Source organism: Lepus europaeus, chromosome X (assembly GCF_033115175.1).
Source record: "Lepus europaeus isolate LE1 chromosome X, mLepTim1.pri, whole genome shotgun sequence".
Lineage (NCBI taxonomy): Eukaryota > Metazoa > Chordata > Mammalia > Lagomorpha > Leporidae > Lepus > Lepus europaeus.
In genome coordinates this window covers 60,265,753-60,283,889 of record NC_084850.1, presented here as the reverse complement: position 1 = coordinate 60,283,889, position 18,137 = coordinate 60,265,753, and the positions used below count along the sequence as shown (strand labels likewise).

Below are 18,137 nucleotides of genomic sequence, written 5' to 3'. Positions count from 1 at the left end.
GTCAATTTGTTGGGTCAACAACAGGAGCCACTGTGCACTTGCTCCTCATGTGGGATCTCTGTCCTTAATGTGCTGTACATTTTGATTTGATGCTATAACTAGTACTCAAACAGTATGTTTCACTTTGTGTGTCTATGTGGGTGCAAACTGTTGAAACCTTTATACTAAATTGATCTTCTGTATATAAAGAGAATTGAAAATGAATCTTGATGCAAATGGAAGGGGAGAGGGAGCGGGAGAGGGGAGGGATGCGGGTGGGAGGGAAGTTATGGGAGGGGGAAGCCACTGTAATCCATAAGCTGTACACTGGAAATTTATATTCATTAAATAAAAGTTTAAAAAAAAAAAAAGAAAAAAAAAAAAAAGAAGTGGAAAGGCTGGGACTAGAACCAGTGCCTACATGGGATGCCAGCACTGTAGGCCGCAGCCTTACCCACTATGCCACAGCACGGGCCCCATACCTTTCAAATAAATAAAATTAGAGAGAGAGAGAGAGAGAGAGAGAAAAGAAAAAGCAAAAAAGATTTTTTTTTTAAAAAAAGGCATACCATATAGGGTGAGTATCTCTTTCCCAAAATGCTTGAGATTAGAACTGTTTTAGATTTTTAATGTTTTCAGTCTTTGGAATATTTGCATATACATAATGAGATATCTTTAAGATGAAACCTAGGTCTAAAACTGAAATTCACTTACATTTTTTTGTAATATCTTATTTGATATCCTGAAGGTAGTTTTATACAATATTTTAAATAATTTGTCCTTAAAGGTTCATGGTATGGAACCTGCCACCTATGGTTTATGTTAGCACTCAGCAAGTTTCAGATTTTGGGGATTTTAGATTCTCAGATTAGAGAAGCTAAATTTGTACTCAGAAAATCACCCCAGAATGGCCAATACCCCCAAGAAACATTCTGGTAAAATGATTGGACTTTGAAATAACAGATCTTTTGTCAACTAGGCAAAATACCAGGTGTTTCAATAAAGAAAGAAAATTATAATTATCAACCAACTTTGACAACATGTTAAACCTGAAGAAAATGGGTGACACATATAAGATACCCAAGGCAGGACATGTGAGCCACAGATTTTATATCATGCTAAAATGACCTTTAATTATAAATGCCGCATACTCTATCAACATGTAAATAAGTCAGGAAATGCTGGTCCTATGACTCCTTCCCGAGAAAACTTTCAGAGCTTCACACAATCAAAATGACTGGAGAGACATCAACATAAAGACCAGTAGTGAGCATAAAATAAATAGCCTCACCTTGAAGTAGGACTGTATGAAGGCCTGGCAATGTAGATACCAGACAACTTTAAAGTTTTTGTTTAGTTTAATTTGAAAGGCAGAGTTACATAGACTGGAGAGACATCTTCCATCTGGGAGAGAGCTCTTCCATCTGCTGGTCACTCTCCAAATGGTTATGATGATTGGGCTGGGACAGGCCAAAGCCAGGAGCCCGGAGCTCCACCTAGGTCTTCCACATAGGTAGCAGAGACCCAAGCACTTCCACTGCTTTCCCAGGCACATTAGTAGGGAGCTAGATGGGAAATGGAGCAGCCAGGATTTAAACTGGTGCTCATAAGGGATGCCAGCGCTACAGGAGATGGCTTAACCCGCTATGCCACAGCACTGGCCCCTGATACTGGACAATTTTAAAAACAGGAAATGAATGGGGAGAAAAATTTTTCAATAATCATTAAAAATTATTTTATAATTTACCAAAATTTCAGAAATTCTTAGTTCTGTTTCTTTTTCACAGCTGTAAAATTCAAATAAACTCCAATATGATGATTTTATTAAAATGTCTCATATGATTAATGGATTAGTTCAAAGTGCAGACTGGAGAGTCAGGATGCCTGGGTTCGGATCCTGGGTCTGCTACTTGCTAGCTAAGCTTAGATTCTATCCCTGCTAACAAGCAGAGTACCTTGGGCAAGCTTCACATGAGGCTCTGGTACCTCATTTTCTTCCTCAGTATAATGGAAATAATACATACCTCCCTCTGGAGGGGTCAGATTTATGAGGGAAGTGCTTAGAGAAGTATCTGGCCAATAGTAAAGGTTCTATAAGTAAGAACTATTATTGTTGTTGCAATTATTCCATTTTATCAATAAGCGTATGTTTTTCAGATTTATTTATTTTTATTTATTTGAAAGGCAGAGTTAGAGAGAGAGGCAGAAACATAGAGAGAGAAGTCTTCCATCCACTGGTTCACTACCCAAATGACTGCAACAGCCAGGGCTGGGCCATGCCAAAGCCAGGAGCCAAGAGCTTCTTCTGAGTCTCCCATGTAGGTGCAGGGGCACAAACACTTAGGCCATCTTCTACTGTTTTCCCAGGCCATAGCAGAGAGCTGGATCGGAAGTGGAGCAGCTGGGACACGAACTGCTGGGATGCCAGCATTGCAGGTGGCAGTTTAACTGCTACACCAGAGCACCAGCCCCAATAAGTATATTTCCATTTCTATTTGAATATAGACTGTCTTAGATGATATTAAGAAATAATTTTTAAAGCATGATGATGTTGTTTGGCTATGTAGAAAAGTATTCTTAGTTTTTAATGATACATATTGAAATAAAAAATTATTCAGTAATATTTGGAAGTCAACTTCCATTTTAAAAGCTGCTTTCTGATCAGGAATGTAAAACTGGCACAGTACTGAAAATGTAATTGATTTCCAAGAAGTGGGGGAAGAATACTTTTTTTTTATGGATGAAAGAAATGCAGATACAGAGAAGCAATTCCCTCTACAACTTTCCTCCCATCAGCCTGAATATGGCCAGCAGCCCAATTAGTCACAGGCAAAAGGCAAATAGCAAAGCAACAGGAAGAAATGTAGTTGGCCAAAATGTTACTACAGTGATGAACAAAACATCATCAAAACATCAGAAACCTTAAGTAAAGCTAACCTGAAGATTTAATTTATTTGTGACTATTACGTAAGTAATTTTTAAAAAAACATTATGATGGCATAGTATAGAAGAAGAGAGTATGTTAAAAAAAAAAAGGCCATATATTATTTCTTTGGATTAGAGGTTGCTAACTTGGGGATGTACTGGTTCCAGTTCAATATATTACAGTTATTTCTCTGTATGACAGTCTTTGAGAAACTTCTCCATGGTCCCTAATGTCCCCATTTCTAAAGTGAGGATGTTAGACAGTATCTAGAGTTTTGAAAATTTACAGTTAAGTAGAAATAATTAAACATGTAAACAACATGCCCATTAGATGACCTCTACGAGGGTCATGTTCATACTATGATGATCCTAAAAATAGGACAGTCTTTCTGCTGCACATGCAGTTTAATCTGCGGAGGTTGTTGCCATGCAAAGACAGCAGATTGTTCATCTGGTTAAAAGCATATCTGGCATTTTTATTATACTTCTTGTTTTAAAGAACTCATTTTGTTTAATGGTCTGCAACCACCATGAACAAAAACACCTTATCCTTTCAGTGGTCCTTCTTGTCAGTTTATCTGCCTCCCTCAATTACAGAATTATCTGACTCATCAGGACAGAAACAACATATTATCCTCTAGACAGCAAATTGAAAAAAGGCAATTTTCCCATCTCTGAGAAAGATAATTGATCTGATTTTGTTGTCAATGCTACCATCATTCACTCTATCACCCAGACTTGAAAACTTGAAATTATTTTTTACCCTCCCCACCTTTCATCACCCACACAGAGTCACCAAGTTATAATGAGTTTCCTTCAATAATGTCTCTTCCATCAATCTCCTCTGCTACCACCAAAGTTCAAGTCCCTATTATCTCCCAGACCTGGATCACTACAATGTTCTCTGTTTCCCTTAATGACTTGTACAGGGTTTCTTTTATTATAAAAGTAATACATGCTCATTATAGGCAATTTGGAAATTTCAGAAAGGTAGACAGAATAATTTCAGGTACCTACAATCTTGCTGCTTAGAGATGATCATTCATTCTGACCCAGTTCCTTCCACTCATAGTTTTAAGTATAAAATACATTAGTATTTTCATAAAAGTTAGTATAATATACATTTATTATGAGTTTCTTTGTCATGAGTATTATGACACTTTGAAAATCTAACTTATTTTTTGAACTCTCAATTATCAATGTGGGGCCGGCGCCGTAGCTCACTTGGTTAATCCTCCGCCTGCAGTGCCAGCATCCCATATGGGTGCCAGGTTCTAGTCCCGGTTGCTCCTCTTCCAGTCCAGCTCTCTGCTGTGGCCCGGGAGGGCAGTGGAGGAGGGCCCAAGTGCTTGGGCCCCTGCACCAGCGTGGGAGACCAGGAAGAAGTGCCTGGCTCCTGGCTTCCGATTGGAGCAGCGCCGGCCATAGCGGCCATTGGAGGGTGAACCAACGGAAGGAAGACCTTTCTCTCTGTCTCTCTCACTGTCTAACTCTGCCTGTCAAATAAATAAAAAAAAAATTATCAATGTGCTATTGGTTTCTAATATTTCACATTGGAAACAAACACTGCACTGGCGATCCTTGTGCAGTTGTTGAATTATTTCCTTAAAATCAATTTATAGGGGCCGGTGCTGTGTCATAGCTGGCAAAGCTGCTTGCCTGCAGTGCCAGCATCACACATGGGCACCGGTTCTAGTCCCAGCTGCTTCACTTCTGATCCAGCTTTCTGCTGTGGCCTGGAAAAGCAGAAGATGGCCCAAATCCTTGGGCCCCTGCACCCACGTGGAAGATCCAGAAGAAGCTCCTAGCTCCTGACTTTGGATTGGCGCAGCTCCGGCCGTTGCGGCCATTTGGGGAGTGAACCAGCAGATGGAAGACCTCTCTCTCTCTGCCTCTCTATAAACCTGCCTATCAAATAAATAAATAAAACTTTAAAAAATCAATTTATAAGGTATAATAACAGGATTAAAGACTCTTGTTACATTTTACCAAGCTACCCTCCAGAAAGGATATATATATGAGCATAGCATTTTCTAGGCTCATCAGCAGTATATGGAAAATGCCAGTTCTCCACTTCCTTTAAAAGTGGATATTATCTCTTTTTAGCAATTTATTAGGATGGAAATTAATACCTCATCAATGCTTTGGTTGGCATGTCTTGTATATATTTGTGAGTCCAAACATATCTGCACAGGTATTGGGCATTTGTGATAAGGCATTGTAACTAGTTTCCATTCTGCTAAGAGGGATAGCAAACTCAAATACCTTTTGGGGTCTGGCATTTAGGTCAATGTGGAAAACCACAGTGGAAACTGCTAATAGTAGGGCCTGAGATGAATTGGAGATTGTATTCTCTGCCTAAGATTCTAAATTGGAAGATTTTAAATATATCACCATTGCCAAACAAAATATGTACTACAAATTCAGGCCTAAGTTCTCAGTTTGCCTCCTTCTCTAATCCATTCCTTGCAGACTGCTGTCATAATATTCCTTTCCCATTTAAAACTACTCATGGGGTGCATTTAAACTAGCAGCTAAGACAAAGGTTAACACATCTGTATTCCATATCAGGGTGCCTAGAGTTCGATTCCCAGCTCTGGCTCCTGACTCCAGCTTCTTTGCTAACATCACTGCTGAGACAGCAGTGATGACTCAAGTAATTAGGTTCCAGCCAAGCACATGGTGGATCTGGAGTGAGATCCTGGCTCCTGGCTTGGGCCAACCCATGCCCGACTGTTGGCGGCATCTGGGAAGTGAACCAGCAGAGGGGAGCTCTCTTTCTCCCTCTTCACCTCTGTCTATGTCTCTCTTTTGGCCTTTATGTCTCTCTGCCTTTCAAACATTTTTGTCTTTTTTAAAAAGCTCTTCATAATGTGGTCCCAAATCTTTTTCTCAGAACTATCCCACCCTCTATTTGCATTATACAGACCTCTTAGACAACAGTTGGGTCCTTGAGGACATCCTAGGGTGTGTATTAGCAGGAGGTTGGAATTGGAAGCACAGCTGAGACTTGAACCCAGGCACCCCGACACAGCATGTGGGCATCCCAAGCAGCATCTTAACTCCTGAGCTAAATGCCTACACCTAAACTCACACTTTTAATCCTATTTTCCCATAAACTTTTAAAAGTACTCTTGTGTTTTTTTACAAGTAATCCAGTTGATTGTAATTCAACTGAAGTTGAAGAAATGCCAGTTGCCCCAGTCAGCCTAGTTATATTAGACAATCCCCTTATCAGGCACCCGACTTCTTGACCCACCTGCCCAGTAGTGCTCCATCCCCAGGATCAGCCAGGGCTATCTACCATCTGTAAAGATGGCTTGATAAAAAATTAATGAAAATGAATCCTATTCTGGCAGTGTATCAGCCTCCATGTCTTCTTGCCTCAACCAAAAATTATCATTGTTGCTGTTGTGAATCACTCATTATTGTAAGAATTATTTTGGGATTAAATATAAAGAGAAATCATCATCACTAATAACACTTATCATTAACACCTATTAAGTACTCACAAGGTATTAGCCATGTTATCCCTACCTCTGCTTTACAAATAGGAAAGCTAAATCACAGAGAGAGAGAGAGAGAGAGAGAGAAAGAGAGAGAGAGAGAGACAGGAGTTACTCAAGGTAAAAAAGACAGTAAATGACACAGCAGAGATTGCAATCCAGACAATGTGACTCCAGAGTCCAGGTTATTATCTAGTATACCAGACTATTTCCTTAAATTAACTGCCCTATGCTTGTTAGTACTGATTTAGGATATATAAAATGATATTCCTATTTTATTTAATGTCTTTATTATTTCATTAGAGTGAATGTATTTACCATAGAAAACTCAAATCCCTTTGTCCCCATAATGTCTTAGGTTTTCTAGTTACAAATTCTAGCAGGAGAGTCTGCAGGAAATCAACAAGTGGAGTAGGTCTGTTCCACTTCCTTATCTTTGGAGGCTGGCTGTCCAAGCAACAGCATAAACAAAATGCATTTCAATTACTTACCCTATCTTTGCACTTCTCCATATCAGCTTTTAAACATTATCTGAGAGTCAGAAGGCCTTCTTATTAGGCTAGCTTCATAAAGAGGACTCCTCCCCCTGCATGTTTTGACAAACTATGTTCTCTGCTCCAGAGAGAGAGAAGGAGCCTGGTGATCTGAGATGGGCAAAATATACTGAAGACTTCTTAGCAGGTATGTTTGGCCTGACACACAACATTTTAAATCAGTTCTTTAATCTTTTTGATAAACTGTAGTTTCTTGATACACATTATAACATGATCAACCTTGAAAACAGAATGCTAAGTGAAATAAGCTAAACACAAAAGGATTAATATTGTATGAGTCTCTCTATATATAGTACTTACAATAGGCAAATTCATAGAGACAGAAGGTAGAATGGAGAGGGGAACAGGCAGCTTTTGTCTAGGGGGAGAGAAAGTTCTGGAAATAGTGGTGAGGGTTGCTCAATACTGTAAACATACTTAATGTCACTGAATTGTACACATAAAATGGCTAAAATTGTAAATTTTATGTATATTTTACTATAATTTGTAAAAATCTCATAGCCTCCAAAGGACCAATATCACGCCCCATGGAGTCACTGCTTACCAGAGTCTCATCATTCTGGTCTCCAAACATTTCTTTAAAAATCTTGCCAGGATCAGGAATTGGAGGAAATATAATGATCTTGAGCCTATAAAAAGAGACATTTTTGATCAAAACTTCCAGTTCATAAAAGCATCCCATACAGCCACATTAAAAAGAAGACATGTGCAAAAGACACAGTACACAAGTCATTTAAATGAACAAGGCAGTTGTGAAAAAATTCCTAAAATAGGCTATGGGAAATCAGTATCTTAAGATCATCAAGTTTGAGTGGAGCAAACAGACCAATAAGAAAAGCAAATTACTTATATCTTATCATTTAAATAATAATAATGATACTACATTTTAATAGACCAGAGTAGAGCTTGCTGCATATAATTTTGGAAAAAAATATTATTTATTTACTTGAACGGTAGAGAGAGAGCGCAAGCGAGCTTGCATCTGCTGGTTCATTCCCCACTGACTGCAATGGCTGGGGCTGGGCTAATCCAAAGCCAGGAGCCAGAAGCTTCATCAGGGACTCCCATGTGGGTGCAGGGGCCCAAGCACTTGGACCATCTTCTACTGCTTTTCCAGGTGCATTAGCAGGGAGTTGGATCGAAAGTGGAGCAACCAGGACTCTAACCGGCACCCATGGGATGCCAGTTGCTGCAGGCTGTGGCTTTAACTGCATCACAGAGCTGGTCCTAATTCTTCTTTCTTCTTAATTCTCTGCTCTCTACTTTTGAATGTTCTTTTGTTAAAAATTTATTTATAGGGGCTGGCGCTGTGGCGAGGTGAGTAAAACAGCCACCTGCAGTGCCAGCATCTCATATGGTTGTTGATTTGAGTCCCGGCTGCTCCACTTCAGAGCCAGCTCTCTGCTATGGCCTGGGAAAGCAGTAAAAGATGGCTCAAGTCCTTGGGCCCCTGCAGCCATGTGGGAGACCCAGAAGAAACTCCAGACTCCTGGCTTCGGATTGGTAAAGCTCTGGCTGATGTAGCCATTTGGGGAGTGAACTAGTGGATGGAAGATCTCTCTTTTTCTCTGCCTCTCTGTAACTCTGCCTTCCAAATAAATACATCTTTAAAAATTTTATTTATTTATTCACTCATTCATTTACTGGAAAGGTGGAGGCGGAGGCAGAGAGAGTTTTCCATCTGCAGGTTCACTCCGCAAATGGCTGTAACAGCCAGAGCTGGGCCAATCCGAAGCCAGGAGCCTGGAGCTGCTTCTGGATCTCCCATGTTGGTGAGGGGCCCAAAGACTTGGACCATCTTCCCCTGCTTTCCCAGATTATAGCAGAGAGCTGGATCGGAAGTGGAGCAGATGGAACTTGAACCGGCGCCCATATGGGATGCCAGCACGTAGGTGGTGGCTTTACTTGTTATGCCATAGCGCCGGCCCCTCTACTTTTGAATCTTAAAGTACCCTTTTGTGCTCATCTTCCAGGGTGTACCACTGGCATGACCCAGGGTTAGTCTTTTGGGTTTTTTTTAGGACTTATTTATTGCATATTTCTTTTTTTAACTTCTATTTAATAAATATAAATTTCTAAATATATAAATATATATTTTTAAAATATAAATTTCTAAAGTACAATTTTTGGATTATAGAGGCTTTTTCCCCCCATAACCACCCTCCCACCCTCAACTATCCTATCTCCCACTCCTTCTCCCATCCCATTCACATCAAGATTCATTTTCAATTGTCAGAAGATCAGTTTAGTATATACCAAGTAAAGATTTCAACAGTTTGCATCCACACAGAAACACAAAGTGTAAAGTACTGTTTGAGTACTAGTTATACTGTTAATTCACACAGTATAACACATTAAGGACAGAGATCCTACATGGGGAGTAAGTGCACAGTGACTCCTGTTGTTGATTTAACAACTGACACTCTTATTTATGAAGTCAGTAATCACCCAAGGCTCTTATCATGAGCTGCCAAGGCTATGGAAACTTCTTGAGTTCGCCTCTTGAGACACGGTCATAGTCAAAGTGGAAGTTGTCTCCTTCCTTCAGAGAAAGGTAGGGTTCAGTCTTTGTCTCCTTTTCTTCTCTCATTTTATGAGGACTCCCTTTTGGTCTTAAATCTTTAAGACTTTAAATCTATTTACAAGCCAAAAGACTCCCAGAATTGTATCTCCCACCCAGATTTCTCCCCTAAACTGCAGATTCTTTTAATTCCATTTTGCCTTAGAACTCTGAAGAATCTTTGTATACAACTGCCTATGTAACAGCTCTACTTAGTTATGTAACAGGCTTCTTAATAACATATTCATGAAGTCTTCATCCTTCACTTAAGGCCTGCCCTCCTCACAATCTCCTCTGACTTGGTTATTGGCACCTGCATTCACTGAGCTGCTCAAGCCCAAATCTCAGAGGTATCCTTGAATCCTCAGTTTCCCCTCACATCCTCATAGACAAGTAACTATCACGTCGTATCAACCCTATTTTCCAAACACATCCCAAGTCTCAGCACTTCTTACTTTCTGCCTCTATTGCTAGTCCCCTCACCTTTCTTCCAACACACTGCAATGCATCCTGTCTAGTCTACCTACTTCCATTCTTGCCCAAGTCAATTACTGCTCACAGCTACAGTGATTGTTTATAAGAACACATCACATCATTCACCTGTCCTGCTTAAAAGTATCCAATGTTTTCTATCATGCTCAAGAAAAAAATCTCCGTTCCTTGCCATGGCCTGCATGATCTGGTTTGCCAACTTCTCCAGCCTCATCTCCTGTCCTGTTCCCTCTTGCAGCTTCTATTCCAGCCAGACACACTAAGTTCAACCTAGCACCAGGGCTTTTGCACTGGTTATTTCCTGTCCTGGAATGCTCTCTCTTCAAATACGTGAATGGCTCATTCTTTTACTTTAGATGAGTCTCTCCTCAAATGTTACCTTCTCAAGAGAGGCCTCACTGGCCATCCTATGTAAAATGTTCCTCCTACAACTTCCAACCCCTGCCTCCCACTGCCAACCTTGCTTCTCACTATGTGAAATCATTTTGGTGTGAAAAACTTGAAATCTATGCACAGTTTTTCCATAATATACATTTTTCAAGAGCTTTGTGAAGAACAAAATAATTTGTAAAACTTTTTTTTTTTGACAGGCAGAGTGGACAGTGAGAGAGAGACAGAGAGAAAGGTCTTCCTTTGCCGTTGGTTCACCCTCCAATGGCCGCCGTGGTAGCGCGTTGCAGCCGGCGCACCGCGCTGATCCGATGGCAGGAGCCAGGTGCTTCTCCTGGTCTCCCATGGGGTGCAGGGCCCAAGCACTTGGGCCATCCTCCACTGCACTCCCTGGCCACAACAGAGAGCCGGCCTGGAAGAAGGGCAACCGGGACAGGATCGGTGCCCCGACCGGGACTAGAACCCGGTGTGCCAGTGCCGCAAGGCGGAGGATTAGCCTAGTGACCCGCGGCGCCGGCCTAATTTGTAAAACTTTTATTTGGTGGGATCGGTGCTGTGGTGTAGTAGGCTAACTCTCTGCCTGCTGTGCCAGCATCCCACGTGGGCTCCAGTTTGTGTCCCTGCTGCTCGTCTTCTGATGCAGCTCTCTGTTTATGGCTTGGTAAAGCAGTGGAAGACAGTCCAAGTGCTTGGGCCCCTGCACCCACATGGGAGACCTGGAAGAAGCTCCTGGCTCCTGGCTTTGGATTGGCCCAGCTCCAGCCATTGCAGCAATTGTGGGGGAAGTGAACCAGCAGATGGAAGACATTTGTATCTCTCCCTCTGTCAGTCTGTAGCTCTACCTCTCAAAATACATAATAAAAAATAAAAAATAAAGTGTTGAAGATTTAAAAAAAATTTTTATTTGGTGAATTTTTCTGTACCCAAGTAAATTTATCTTTTAATTCCATTTTCCCTTGAATTTTCTGAAGATATATGTCTATGTACACATACATATACACACACATATCTCTCTAGAATACAGTCTGTCCTGTACACCTCTATAACTTCAGCACTTAGAACACTGCCTGGCATATAAACAGGCATTGAAAAATGGATGTTGAAATAATGATAAAATACTCGTTCTGGACCTAGCTAAACAGCGTTATTCCCATCTTACGTATTTATTGCAAGAACAAGTCACAGTCCCTCTTGTGAGAATAAAATACAACATTCTTAGAGAATGAATACCATACAGAAGTAACAAACTGATGAAGTTTTCTTTCCTACAGCTGTAAATGGCAGTCTGCTTTGCGTTCATATATTGGACAAGTCATTTCATTAGTAGCACTCTGCAGTTCTAAAACTTCATTCTACCAGTTATCAACTAAGTGTTGAGAAATTGGGCATTTGACAGAATGAAGTGAACATAGGGCCTATTTAACAACACGAACCACGTACAAAGGGAGCAGTACTTGAGCAGAGGCCTGGGAGGCAAATTCAATAGTTCTCCACCAGAGAGTGTGCACAGTAATACTTCTTTGCCATGTTATATCACCAAAAGTCATTTCTGGCCAAAAGGCCTCTACATATACCTGGCAAACATAGAATACCAGTGCAGAGAGCAATAACCATAGCAACTGGGCTAGCAGAAACTGTAAAACCTGCCTGGGCAGTTGCCTTACCGTTTTAGATAGAGCAGAAGGATTATGATTGCGCCTGTGACGATGACAGGAATGATGAGTAACATGGTTATATAAAATGTAGAATTGGGCTCCTTTCCTGGAGAATGGAAAGCAAACAGAAAGACCTGAGAAATGAAACCCTTTTAGTAGTAAATTAAGCAGCAATTTTGTTAGCAAGATTGCAAATATTTCTGTCCCCCACTCCAACATATTTTTCAAAACGTTTCAATTATCTTCCTCTCTTAGTATTTTTTGAAGTTAAAAAAAATTTTTTTTTAAAGTTTTTCCCTGGTGCCTAAAAACACGTCTGAATAAATAAACACTTTAAGGACTATCTAAATTCAGGATATCTTACCTAGTTTCAAACATTATTAACAAATACACAATATCTATTAAATGACACCTCATTAAGAGTGACTATATTTCCTTACCATTACTAAGAACATCTAAAACAACCCTAACACAAGAGCTACTGTTCTTTTTGTATATAAAGATTTATTTATTCATTTGAAAAGCAGAGTTAGAGAGAGGAATCTTCAATCCACCGGTTTACTTCCCAATTGGCTACAACAGCCAGGACTGGGCCAGGCCGAAGCCGGGAGCCGGGAGTTTCATCTGGGTCTCCCAAATGTGTGGCAGGGGCCTAAGCACTTGGGCCATTCTCTGCTGCTTTCCCAGGCAACAGCAGAGAGCTAGATTGGAAGAGGAGCAGCCAGGACTTGAACTGGCGCCCATATCGGGTGTCAGCCTTGCAGAGGCTTAACTCTATACGCCACAATGCCAGCCCCAAGACTACTATTCTTAAATGAGTGCCTACTACACATTTGAATCCACAGTGGGTGCTTATATCTATGCTATATAGTGTTAGCTACCTATATTCGATAAGGAAGAGGCCCAGAGAGGTTTAGTAATTCATCCAGAATAGTTTAGTAAATGTTGGAATACGGAGGCAAGCCTCAAATATAGCAATGTTCAATCCGAAAGCCTGCCTTGCTATACCTAATGCACAGAATATCATTTGTCTATTTATACATTTATCTTTCCTGCTAGGGTATGACTATCTAGAAGGCATCATTAAGGCCCAGCAGCATTGTTTTAGGTAGCCTCTAAGATGACCTCAAATGATTCCTGTCTCAGGATATTCACACTCTTATGTAATCTCTTCCCCTGAGCATGGGCTGGATTAACTGACTCTTCTAAATAACAGAATTAGTGGCAGTGATCGAATTTCATTTCCAAGATCAAATTATAAAAGGCCATGGGTTTCATATTGGGTGTTCCCTCACATACCCTTTCTTGCTTGGATCACTGTGGAAGCCAGATTCAATGTCAGGAGGTAAACTTTGAGCGAGGTCCAAATGGCTAGGGGGGCAACTTCTATATTAGTTTTTAAAGCTATTGTGATACATTACCACACACTGGGTGGCTTAAGATAGCAGATCTTTACTCTCTCACAGGTTTAGAGGCTAGAAGTCCAAAGTTAAGGTCCCAGCATGGTCATGCTCCTTCTTCACATGGCCTCCCCTGTTTGTGTGTCTCTCTGTTTCCTCTCTTCTTCTTATGGGGATGCTGGTCCTTAGATTTAAGGTCTATTCTAATCAAGTATGACTTCATCTTAACTTGATTACATCTGCAAAAAGTCCTATTTCCAAAGCAGGTCACAAGCACCGGTACCAGGGGTTGGAACTTGAAAATACTTTTTGGAGGACACAATCCAATTCACTACAGCCTCCATTTAGCAACCAGTGAGGAACTGAGGCTTTCCAACCACCACATGAATGAGCTTGCAAGTGGATAATCCAGTCCCAGTCAAACCTTCAGATTAGACTGCAGTTATACTGGCAGCTTGAATGCAACCTCATGAGACCTCTAGCTAAGATGTGCATACATTTCTGACCCACACAAATTGTGAATTGGTAAATATGTGTTGTTTTAAGTCACTAAATGTTGGGGTAATTTAGTGGCTGGGGCTGTGGCGCAGCAGGTTAAATCCCCAGCCTGCAGTGCCGGCATCCCATATGGGTGCCAGTTCGAATCCCGGATGTCCTCTTCCCATCCAGCTCTCTGCTATGGCCTGGGAAAGCAGTAGAAGATGGCCCAAGTCCTTGGGCCCCCGCACCCATGTGGGAGACCCGGAAAAAGCTCCTTGCTTCTGGCTTTGGAGGAGCTCAGCTCTGGCCATTGTGGTCATTTGGGGAATGAACCAGTGGAATGGAAGACCTCTCTCTCTCTTTGGCTCTACCTCTCTCTGTAACTCTTTCACTTTCTATTTTTTTAAATGTTGAGGTAATTTGTCATACAACAACAGAAAACTTATACAACCATGCCTGGCACATAGCTTGTTCAGTCTCTTAATTAACAGGTAATTGACTACTTTAGCAAACTGCCTCTATGACTTTGAGACAGCTGTTTAACAAGGTCTTAAGTTGTTTCAATACTGCCCAAGGGACCACAGAAGGAAAAGCCAATTCCCCCTTCTACCTAATAATACGTCAATTAGAAGAATTTAGCAATCGTGACTCTTCAAGGTTATTTGATTAGATTTTCCTAGCCAAGTTTTGAGGTGCCTCAACATCCTGATTACCCTTTTGAGGACATATTCTGGTCTGCCAAAGCATCTCCTACAACGTGCTACTTGAAACAGAATACTGAACACTTCTGATGGCGCCCAGACCACTAGGCCGCACCATGCAGTAATTCCCTTGTTATGGGCACTGCACCATCACTGTTTGTGGAAGACCTCAAATGACTTTTAGGGATATTTAAGTTTCCAATGTTGAGTCACCTGGAGCTCACAGTCAAATAAAGCCCTGTATCTCACCACACAACACTCACATCCATAAAGCACAGGTCTTTTAAATCCTGTGCTTGAGCCCAGTTTGGTCAGTCTCAACTAATAAACAATTTTTTTTCAAACCCTGATTCAGATTTAAATGATATCATAGGGGCTGGCATCGTGATGCAGCAGAAGCTGTCATCTGTGATGTCAAGTCAGTATCCCATATGGGTGCTGGTTCGAGTCCTGGCTGCTCCACTTCCAATCCAGCTCCCTGCTATGGCCTGGGAAAGCAGTGGAGGATGGCCCAAGTGTTTGGGCCCCTGTACCCATATGGGAGACCTGGAAGAAGATCCTGGTTCTTGGCCCCCATTTGGCCCAGACCCTGCTGTTGCAGCCATTTGGGGAGTGAATCAGTGGATGGAAGATCTCTCTCTCTCTCTCTCTCTCTCTCTGTTTCTCCACCTCTAATTCTGCCTTTCAAATAAATAAATAAATGTTTTAAAAATAAATGATATCTGCCGGCGCCGTGGCTCAACAGGCTAATCCTCCGCCTTGCGGCGCCAGCGCACCGGGTTCTAGTCCCGGTCGGGGCACCGATCCTGTCCCGGTTGCCCCTCTTCCAGGCCAGCTCTCTGCTGTGGCCAGGGAGTGCAGTGGAGGATGGCCCAAGTGCTTGGGCCCTGCACCCCATGGGAGACCAGGAGAAGCACCTGGCTCCTGCCGTCGGAACAGCGCGGTGCGCCGGCTGCAGCGCGCTACCGCGGCGGCCATTGGAGGGTGAACCAACGGCATAAGGAAGACCTTTCTCTCTGTCTCTCACTGTCCACTCTGCCTGTCAAAAATAAAAAAAAATAAAAATAAAAAAAAAATAAATGATATCATAGTCATTGCTTCATTCTTGATTCTGTCAACCAGCACATAAGAAATTTCTCTAGCATTGTATAATCTGCATATTTGATTATGCATGCCTTCTATATTGATGAAAATGAGAACAGAGGCAAGGATAACACCATTTGGCTTGTGGTTTTCCAAAAAGTTGGATACTGTAAATTAACACAGAGTGATTTGACGTAAACAGAAAAGAAATTTTAATTGTAAATACTCTGGCTGACATCAACAAAAAGTGACAGTTTCTTTCTCTAACCTATTTTCTGCTTCAGCTTAGTTTCCATGCATCAAGGTTTTAAATTTTAATGAAACCTGTTCTCTTACCTATACTCATTGCTTGACTCCAATTACTCCAGAGTTTGTCATCCTCATAGCATAACTTATTTGTTTTGACTCTTATTCTGACTGTATTCAAAGTATCAGGAAGAACACCAGGGACCATGAAACAAATTGTATCCTTAGATATAAAATAAAAATACACAAGAGATATTACCAATTTATTCAGTCTTTGCAATTGAATCATAACATAATTATCTGCCAACTTTTGTATATGATTAAGACTTGGATGGTAATGTAAATTATATGACTTCAACTCCTAAAAAAAGTTGGCAACGATCCACAGAACAAAGTAGTTTTGTTTTTCTCAAAGCAGTTTAAATTTACACTATGATTGCCCTGTCCCAACTCCAATTGTTTGTCTAAGTACAAACAGCTAAAGTTTAATTTACTGACCTCCGTGTTTCTTTCAAATTCTGAATCCTGACATTTGGCCTCTTCAACCTTGAAAGAAGAAAAAAATTAATGACTCTCTTAAAAAACATATTTAAAAAAATCAGTTAGCTATTTCTACTAAGCTTTACTTTTATCCCATTAAAAGAAGATCACATATAGTGAAAGAAGGTTGGCCTTTTTAGTAAGTGGTGGTGGATCAAAAGGAATCCCAACCTCTGCCTTACACTAGTCACAAAAGCAATTCCACATATATTGCAGATCTAAATGTGAAAAGTAAAGTCAATGAGCAAATAAATACATAGACACAGCAAACTTTAAGAGCAAAACAGATCATCATGACCATGACAAAGAAAAAGATGTAAATAGAATAAAAAAATTCCATTATTAACCAAAAAGGGAAATTCTTTATAAAGTTGACTATCTTAAAATTTAAAACTTCTGTTCACCAAATGACAGAGGAAATATTACCTACTGAGGAAATAAACAGGTAAATCACAGAGTGAGAGAACACATTCACAATTTCTGATGGACTTGCATATATATATTTTTTCCTATAAATTAATAGGAAAAAGAAAACCCAATAGAAAAACTGGCAAAACACTTGAAAAGACATTTCACAAGAGGGTACACAAACTGTCAATAAACTTATGAAAAAGTGCTCTGGGGCTAGCATTGTGGCTTAGTGGGTTAAGCAGCCCCCTGCAACACTGGCAACCCATATGGGTGCCAATTCGAGTCCCAGCTACTCCACTTCCAATCCAGCTCCCTGGTAATGTGCCTGAGAAAGCAGGGGAAGATGGCTCAAGTCCTAGGGCTCCTGCACCCATGAAGGAGACCCAGATGAGATTCCCAGCTCCTGGCTTGAATCTGGCCCAGCCCAGGCTGTTGAGACCATTTAAGGAATAAACCAGTAAATGGAATATCTTTGTCACTTTGCTCTCCAAATAAATAAATGAATATTTAAAGATAATAAACAAATCTGAAAAATTAACTAAATAAATCTTTTAAAAATTCTAAGTACTCTTTATGACATATGCAAGGGCACCTTGAAAAGTTCATGGAAAAATAAAATTATCATAAATTTATTTTGGTGCAAAAAATTAGGAAATGCATTCATACAAAGGATCTTCATAAAGTTCTTGGAAACTGAGTATTATGAGAAAATGAGGCAGGTATTTCAAAATTTTTCCGTGAACTTTTAGAAGTCCCCTTGCATATATGCCCAATTGAAATGTAAATACAAGTGCACAAGACAGACACACAAATGTTCATAAAAACTCTATTAATAAAACCCCAACTAAAACTGTAAAAATGTGTACCAATGGAAGAATGGATAACTAAAATATAGCATATTCACACAATGGAATGAATGCAATGAGAATGAACCATCTAAAACTATAGGAAACAGTATTAGTGAATCTTATAAACAATGTTGAGAGAAAGAAAGAAAATACACTTTGGATAATTTCATTCACATAGTTTTCAAAGTAACAATAAAAATATGTATGGGATTAGAAGTCAGAAAAGCAGTGGTTCTCTGAGAGAGGAGAAAGGGGTCATGACTGGGCTTTTGGTGTGCTGGTTAATCATTTGTGAAAAATCATTGAACAAATCATGATTGGTGTGATTTTACTATTCTGGACTATTCATCAATAAGGAGTTTTGAGA

At 40.5% G+C, this 18,137-nt stretch overlaps 1 protein-coding gene across 1 annotated transcript in view; it reads right to left on the bottom strand.

The window, feature by feature from the left end:
- The window catches only part of IL13RA1 (interleukin 13 receptor subunit alpha 1), a 75,943-nt gene that overhangs the window by 10,089 nt on the left and 47,717 nt on the right, over window positions 1-18,137 (bottom strand). Inside the window, exons 7-10 of the mRNA XM_062183525.1 lie at window positions 16,470-16,517; window positions 16,062-16,194; window positions 12,071-12,167; window positions 7,509-7,593 (exon numbers count right to left, since the gene is read on the bottom strand). Of these exons, the coding sequence (XP_062039509.1) occupies window positions 7,509-7,593; window positions 12,071-12,167; window positions 16,062-16,194; window positions 16,470-16,517 (363 nt within the window). The remainder of the gene's footprint in view (window positions 1-7,508; window positions 7,594-12,070; window positions 12,168-16,061; window positions 16,195-16,469; window positions 16,518-18,137) is intronic.